General features: G+C 40.4%; 1 protein-coding gene across 1 annotated transcript in view; it reads left to right on the forward strand.

Moving 5' to 3' along the window:
* ube2z (ubiquitin-conjugating enzyme E2Z) overlaps positions 1-8,749 on the forward strand; it is a 30,745-nt gene that overhangs the window by 11,615 nt on the left and 10,381 nt on the right. The window contains exons 5-6 of the mRNA XM_017432226.3: positions 1,166-1,278; positions 1,419-1,509. Of these exons, the coding sequence (XP_017287715.1) occupies positions 1,166-1,278; positions 1,419-1,509 (204 nt within the window). The remainder of the gene's footprint in view (positions 1-1,165; positions 1,279-1,418; positions 1,510-8,749) is intronic.

An 8,749-nucleotide genomic window follows, 5' to 3' on the forward strand; every position in this document is an offset into this window, starting at 1 on the left:
ACACGGGTGGTAAATAAGCTGTTGTTATTTTCTGCTTGAGAGCTAAGTATATAAAGTGAGAATGTTGAATTGAATTTATATTGATTTATTTAAAAATAAGAAAGTAGTAAAAGTTTTACATCAACCTACTCCTTTACATACAGATAACTTTTTATGTGGGCCAAAATGAATGATTGAATGAATGAATGAATTCCAAGACAACCGATTAATCGAGAAAATAATCGCCCGATTAATCGATTATTGAAATTATCGTTAGTTGCAGCCCTACTGTCTTCAATGCTCTGATTGGAAATGTTCAGATTATTTGAAACCACCTCTTTATTTCTATATGCCCGTCCTAAAACAGGACGTATTATGGTATGGCACCGTTCATCTATACATCCCTCTGTTTGTCCATATGTCCGTCTGTCTATGGACAATTTCTTGTCCATGCTCTAAATTGATAACCCTTTAACATAAAAATGTCAAACTGCACAACTGGACAAATGTCAAACTCTTTGTTCCTTAGATTGTTACTATCTGTCCATTCATAAGATGGTACACAGTAAGTTGTTCATGGTGTAACTCCACAAAAGTTTAGGATTAAAAAAAATGTCATTAGACTATGGCTCCACATTGAATCGGTTTTTTTTTTTAGATGACTTCCACCTAAGAAATCTTGAGTGGTACTCATGACATTTACTATGATTATAAAATGGTTTGTATAGTCATCAACAGGTAAGTTTTTGACATTGCAACTGATCGTTTTACTTTCATGTTATTACATGTTCTTTAATTGCTGTTTTACAATTTACACCATGGACAACATCAGTATCAGTTAACTGTGCCTTTAACCCCAACACAATCATGTATATACTTAATATACACAGGTATTCAGAACTGTTGTGTGAGAGAATTCATGCATTGCATTTTGATTCTGACAATTTACATATTATTTACCGTCAGTAATACTCTTGGTAAACATAATTACATTTCAGTTAAATGAAAATATCTAGTTGAACCTCAAGATTTTCTACGGTTTACATGATAAAATAAAGCAATGTAAATTTTGTTCTTAATGTTCTTCAAGTGGTTATAACTGTGAGGTTAGACCACCAGCTGCACTGCAACACTATCACTCTGTCATTATCTCTACTTTAATAAATGCACTACTTATCCTCCTCAGGAACGTCACCCAGGGGACAGTAAGAATTACAATGAGTGTATCCGCCATGAAACTATGAGGGTGGCAGTGTGTGACATGCTTGAGGGTAAAGTTCCCTGCCCTGAAGCTCTAGGGTGAGATGAATGATTTCGCTGTCTTACATAGGTTGTTTACCATTTTATTTCCATCATTTGCAATTTCATTAATTGTTTCTTTTGTTTTTCTCTCTCTTTTTGGTCTATAAAATTATTGGACTTTTTGTTTTGTGTTTTAGGAGTGTGATGGAGAAATCCTTTCTAGAATACTATGATTTCTATGAAGGGGTCTGCAAAGAAAGGCTCCATCTTCAGAGTCAAAACATGCAGGTAACAGTTGAAATTATCAATCACTTTTAAGTGCACTTTCAGCTCATTTATTCTTGTATAGTGTTCTTTCTTCAGTTTTTAATTTTTACATTTTAATAATAAAAGTAAGAAATTCTGTTAATTATAAATATTTGTTTTGTAGACATTAATCAGCACTGATTTGGAATGAAAAGAGAAATGACGATGATGATGAAATGTAAAAAAAACTATCGCAGTTATAACTAGTATTATTTATTTCTCATTTTAACTTCAAGGCCTTAGTCAAATGTTACAAAACAGCCAAGTTTAAGAAAAAATGAAATAATTATGTCAGTGACCAATTTGTTTTAATTTGTTGGTTCTCTTAGTTAATGCAATTGTTGTGAAAAAGACTACATTTTGAATAAGTACAGGACTTAAAATATTGCCTTATCTTTTGATTAAAATATAATTTTGTTTCAATAAAAGGTTACCATTCTTTACGACTGAATGTTAGCTAGCCTATAACTTCTTTAGTATAGACTGACCATACACACACACACGCATACACAGGTGCTGGTCATAATATTAGAATACCATGAAAAAGTTGATTAATTCAGCAATTCCATTCAAAAAGTGAAACTTGTATATTATATTCATTACACACAGACTGATATATTTCAAATGTTTCTTTTGTTTTAATGTTGATGATTATAACTGACAACTAATGAAAACCCCAAATTCAGTACCTCAGAAAATTAGAATACCATTGTCCTTAAACCAGTTACTGGTAGCTTTGGCACTGTGTGCAGGTGCCAAGTCCTCTTAGACAATGAAATCTGCATCTCCATAAAGTTGGTCAGCAGCGGGAAGCATGAAGTGCTCTAAAACTTCCTGGTAGACGGATGTGTTGACCTTGGACTTCAAAAAACACAGTAGACCCATACCAGCAGATGACATGGCACCCCAAACATGACTAACTGTGGAAACTTGACACTGGACTTCAAGCAACGTGGATTCTGTGCCTCGCCTCTCTTCCTCCAGACTCTGGGACCTTGATTTCCAAAGAAAATGCAAAATTTACTTTCATCAGAGAACATAACTTTGGACCACTCAGCTAAAGTCCAGTCTTTTTTTATCTTTAGCCCAGACAAGACGCTTCTGACGCCGTCTGTGGTCACTGTCAGAATAGACAGGAGACAAGATGGCGCCAGTGTGTTTGGCAGGCCGTCGGTCTTTAACTGTTTTGTTTGTGTTTCTTTTGTTTTCATGTTTTGTAATGTGCATTAAGTCTCTGCTCGTGTATGATCGCCAATGTCTCCTGAATATTCAATTTCAAGTCAAAAGTATGGGTGTGGTTTACTATGGTGGACATGGAACTTTGCCTCCACATCTATTGAGATTCCCAACTCCTTTTTTCCGGGCTCCAGCTTTGCCCTCGTGGCGAAAACGCCGCAGTCACCATGGTAAGCGGGGTGGGCGGCTGGTAAAGCTTAAAATTTGCCTGGCACGATCCACTTCCATTTCCCTGATAAGGAATGGATTATTGCTTTCCTTTGTGCCATGGCGTTTTCTGGATCCCATCGATTGATACCTGTCTGATGTTTGTCTCTGGCATGGATGTGCGCACTCGGTCACGCTCCCCTTGCTTCTCTGGGCTCCGTCAGCGCGGAGCTAACCTGCGGAGTTTGAGGATGCTACCCCGGGCTCCTCGGTCTGCTGATCCGCAGGCCGTGACTCCCACCAGGTTGGGCTTGGTGAACGCCAGATCTCTGGCAAACCAAACTTTCATTCTGAGAGACTTCATCACTTCCAGCAGCCTGGATTTCCTCTGTATAACGGAGACCTGGATTGAGGCTGGTGATTACACCGTTTTTGTGGAACTTTTACCGCCTGTGTGTTCCTATATAAGCTCCCCTTAGACATCCAGATGCGGAGGAGGAACGGCGGTTATTTACAAGAAGCACTTTAAATGTAAGCCACACACTGCACCTTTTTCACCCTCAAGCTTTGAAGTGACTTTCTTTGAGGTAAATCGTTCTGATCCTGTGCTGTGTGCCGTTGTCTACCGTCCTCTGAAATATAACAAGGACTTTTTAAGGGACTTTTCTGATTTCTTGTCAGAAATAATGCTCAATTATGATCGTGTCCTTTTTATGTGGGGATTTTAATATTCGTGTATGTTGCCCCGTAAAGCCACTGGTGAAGGACTTTTTTAGCCTCATTGACTCTTAACCTGGTGCAGGGGGACTGGTCCCACACACGAACATGGACACACATTGGACCTCGTCCTCTCTCATGGCTTGTCTGTGACTGATCTTAAAATGGGTGAAAATATTATTTCTAATCATATGCCCGTTTATTTAATGTTGCTCTATCCTTTACCACAGTTAAACCTTGCACTCCTGCTCATCGCTGTCGAGTTTTTAACCCCTTTACTGCTAGTTGGTTTTCTGCTGCTTTTGAGCAGCTCAGTGCTACCTTTGACTCAGATACAGAGCAATTAAGTTCCTGGTTGGATGTATCCTGCAAAATTATGCTGGACACTGTGGCCCCTATGAAAATCATGCAGCCCAAAGCCAAACCTGACCCAGGTCATCCTTGCTATTGTAAACAGCAGCTTGATGTCAGGTGTTGTCCCTGTAAGTTTTAAGCATGCTGTGGTGCAGCCTCTCCTTAAGAAACCTGGCCTTGATCAAACTGTTTTAGCTCATTTTAGGCCTTCTAAGGTGCGTTTTATCTCAAACGTTTTAGAGAAATTTGTCCTTTCTCAAGTCAAGGCCTTTTTAGATAAACACAACATTATGGAGGTTTTTCAGTCAGGTTTTAAAACTCAGCATAGCACAGAGTCTGCTTTAGTGAGGGCTTTTAACAACATATTCAGGGCAAATTATTCTGGTGAATATGTTGTTCTTGTTCTGCTTGATCTAACCGCTGCTTTTGATACAGTGGACCACAATGTTCTATTATCTCGTTTACAGACCCAACTTGGTTTTAGTGGTACCGTATTGAAATGGTTAAAGTCTTATTTGTCAGACAGAACCATGTCTGTAAACTTATCTGATTTTGAATCCTCATCTGCTCCTCTACTTTATGGGGTTCCACAGGGATCAATCCTCGGACCCCTGCTTTTTTCTCTGTATTTGCTTCCTTTGGATTCAATACTCAAAAAACATGGAATCTCCTTTCATTGTTATGCTGACGACAGTCAGATATACATGCCACTAAAAAAAGAAGCCTTTTGGGACAAGCCCCTACATCTATGTCTTGAAAACATTAAAGCCTGGATGGCTTCAAACTCCTAAATTTTAATAACAAAAAAAACAGAAGTGATGGTGTTTTGTCCCAGCTGCACCCATGAAACACCCCCTATTGATTTGGGCCCCTTGGTGTCTTATTTAAAGCAGACAGTTTCTAATTTGGGTTTTAAAATGGACAGTGATCTTAAATAAGATCGCCAGGTTGGAGCAGTTGTCAATTCTAGTTTTTATCACTTTAGACAGCTGGCAAAGATCAAGCCAATTCTTTTAAAATAAGATTTTGAAAAAGTAATTCATGCCTTCATTACAACTCTACTCGATTACTGTAATGCTCTTTACTTTGGAGTCAGCCAGTCTTCCCTCAGGCATCTCCAGTTGGTCCAAAACGCTGCTGCTCGACTCTTAACCAGAGTCGGGAGGAAGGAGCACATCCCCCCTATCCTGGCTTCTCTCCACTGGCTGCCTGTGCATTTTAGTTCATTTTAAGATTCTTTTATTTGTTTTTAAAAGTTTACATGGTCTTGCCCATCTTACCTCTCTGAGCTGCTTCACCCATACTCTCCCGCTCGAGCAATACAGGTCGGGGTCTATCATACCAGGTAGAACCCAAGATGTAGGCTGTGTAAAGGTTCCTCTGAGACAGTCCAGCTCATACTAACAGGGTGTAAGATGCAGGCAGGCAAAGTGTACATGAAACGCCATAACCAAGTAGCTGGAATAGGGTACAGGAACATCTGTACCGAATATGGACTGGCAGTCCCACAGTCAAAGTGGGAGACACCACGAAGGGTGGTGGAGAATGGCAGGGCCAACATACTGTGGAACTCTCAGATCCAGACTGACAAACAAGTGATGTGACCCACCTGAAATTGTGGTGGTTGACAAGATACATAAGAAAGCAGTGGTGGTAGATATAGCACTCCTAAGCAGCGTCAGGAAGCAGGAGCATGAAAAGCTTGAGAATTACCAACAGCTGAAAGAAATAGAGAAGTTGTGGAAAGTCGAGGCCTCAGTGGTGCCAGTGGTCATCAAAGCAGTTGGTGTTGTGATCCCCCCAAATTGGAGGATTGGCTCCAACAAATCCTAGGAACAACCTCAGAGATCTCCATCCAGAAGAGTGCAGGCCTAGGAGTAGCTAAGATACTGCGTATAACCCTCAAGCTCCCAGGCCTTTGGTAGAGGACCCGAGTTTAAAATGAAAAATGGAACTGTCCATGTGGAATAAATATGGCGAGATGGAAGTTCTTTTTTTTTCCATATGGCACAGCAGTGTAGTGGTTAGCGCTGTTGCCTCCCAGCAAGAAGGGTGCTTCCTGACCTGGGGCCTTTCTGTGTGGAGTTTGCATGTTCTCCCTGTGCTCATGTGGGTTTTCTCCAGGTACTCTGTAATTTCCTCCCACAGACCAAAAACATGTATGTTAGGATAATTGGTAACTAAAATTGAACCTGAAAAAAAAACTAAAATTGAAAAATTGTTTGTTTTGTTGCGGCCCTGTGAGGGACTTGCGACCTGTCCAGGGTGTATCCATTCTCTTGCACAGTGAATGCTGGAGGTATGCACCAGCTCCAAGCTCCATGTGAAAGGAGAAGCGGGTAAAGAAAATTGATGGCTGGATGTTAATATATGTATATGTGTGTGTTATATGTTATAATACCACTAACAGTGGAGTTTAGAATATTTAGTAGCCAGGAAATTTTACGGCTGGACTGATTGCACAGGTGGCATCCCATCACTTGATTAGGAGGAACAGCCTCCCTAATCTGAACCTGAGTATTGCTCTGTTATTGGATTTCTGTGCTAATCACGGTTTGTCTATAACAAACAGCATGTTTGAACCTAAGGGTATCCATAAGTTCACATGGCTGCAGATCAATGATTGACTTTATAGTTGTGTTTTCTGATATGCAGCCATATGTTTTTGATACTCGAGTGAAGAGAGGAACAGAGCTGTCAACAAATCACCACCTGGTGGTGAGTTGGATCAGATGGTGGCGGAAGATGTTGGGCAGACTGAAGCATTCTTCTGCCAGGAGTCCCCATCAAAACCTCACTACACATTTGGGTTTGCTCAGACAGATATTCAATTCCCAACAGAACTTCAGCTGCGTCTCAACTTAGATAGGGGACATTGAGTTTGAGTAGGCCATGTTCAGGGTCTCTATTGTCGAGGCAGCTACCCTGAGCTGTGGTTGCAAGGTTGTTGGTTCCTCTCATGGTGGCCATCCTCAAACCTAGTGCTGGACACTCCAGGTGAGGGAGGCTATCAAGTTGAAGGTTTCCTATTGGGCCTTGTTAGTTGGTAGAACGTTAGAAGCAGCTGAGGGTTACTGGCAAGCCAAGCAAGTTGCAGCTGAGACAAAGGCTTGAGTGTAGGAGAAGTCTGGTGAGGCCTAAGATAAAAACTCCAACAAGATTCTGGCATATCTGACACCTTCCTTGTCAGGCGATGGAAGGAGTACTTCAAAGACCTTCTCAATCTCACCATCACGTCTTTCATTGAGGAAGCTGAGTCTGGGGACTTTGGGGTGGATCCATTTCTAATCAGGGCTGAGGTAGTTGTAAAGGTCTGCAACAGCAGACAAGATCCACCCAGTTCCTTAAGGCTCTGGATATTGCTGAGCTGTCTTGGTTGACATGCCTATGCAACATTGCGTGGACATTGGGAGCAGTGCCACTGGTTTGGCAGTCTGGGGTGGTGGTTCCCCCTTTTAAAAAGGAGGCCCAGAGGCTGTATTACAATTATATGGGAGTCACCATCTATAACCTCCGTAGTAAAGTCTATTCTTGGGTGCTAAAGAAGAGAGTCTGGTTAATGGTTAAATGGAGAAGAGGGGGCTGGAGAAAGAGATGTCTGGGCTGTCCTTCTCAAGCTGCTGTCCCTGCTACCCGACTCTGGAAAAAGTGGCAGATGATGGTTGGATGTAAAACACTAAAACTGAAAGAGGGAGAACTTTCTTTCTCATGACTGTATGTGTACTATCAAAAGTACAATGAAAAAACACATTTTTTTCACTTAGAATGTCACTGTATTTTTCACAAGGCACAAAAACGGGACCATCAGAACTTTTTTCCTTGTCTATTCTTCATGTCAGCTTTGTTTTGTATTCAGGCATGGCTTTTAGGGAGTAAAATTTATGATCTGAAGGTTGTGATTTATTGCAATTTAAACCTTTTAGTCTCTGAGGGGCTAATAAGAATAGAACAGAACCTTTGTCATTCAACATGTTAAATACACGAGAACAAAATTTGTTCCCCAGCTACCAGTGTTTAAAATCCTGACAATAAATAACCTAAAATCCTTCAATAAATAGATACATTCCGCAATCTAAGATCATTCCATTAAAACACATGATTAAAAACAAAGCAATTAAAAACACAGTAAGAACAATAAAATATAACAGTAAAAGTACAGAGGACAACTTCAAATGCAGAGTTTATGAGCCTCACAGCCTGAGGGTAGAAGCTGCTGCCAAACCTAGTTGAGCTTCAGCCTTCTGCCTGAGGGGAAGAAGGTTGAACAGTTTGTGGGCTAGATAGGTAGGGTCCTTTATGCTGATTTTTAAGACTGACAGCACTGAGACTAGCTTGCTTTAGCCTCCTTATAAAATACAGGCATTGGTGAGCCCTTTTTTTGCAATACTGACTGTCCACAGCCCATATGAGGTCACTGGACAGTTTCAGAGCCATGTATTTAATTGTGGTCACCAGCTCCCCCAATAAAGATGGAGAGTGCGTGAACCCTCCTCCTAAAGTTAAAATTTTATAATAACTTTATACCTATTTTTTTTTTTTTTTATATATAATTCATACTTAAACACAAACCTTCTCCAAAAAGTACCAATGAGAGCAGGGGTAGAAATTATTTTTTTTTACCAGCCACTATTTTTTGTTGTGACAAAAAGTTATTTCATATGATGATGATGATGGAGGTGGGTGGAAGCAGTTGTGGTGCCCTACAAGCTGAACAACACCTCTTTCTGGACACTGCATGGAAATAACTAGATTTTTCTTATTTTATTTT

The sequence above is a fragment of the Kryptolebias marmoratus genome, linkage group LG12 (assembly GCF_001649575.2).
Source record: "Kryptolebias marmoratus isolate JLee-2015 linkage group LG12, ASM164957v2, whole genome shotgun sequence".
Taxonomy (NCBI): domain Eukaryota; kingdom Metazoa; phylum Chordata; class Actinopteri; order Cyprinodontiformes; family Rivulidae; genus Kryptolebias; species Kryptolebias marmoratus.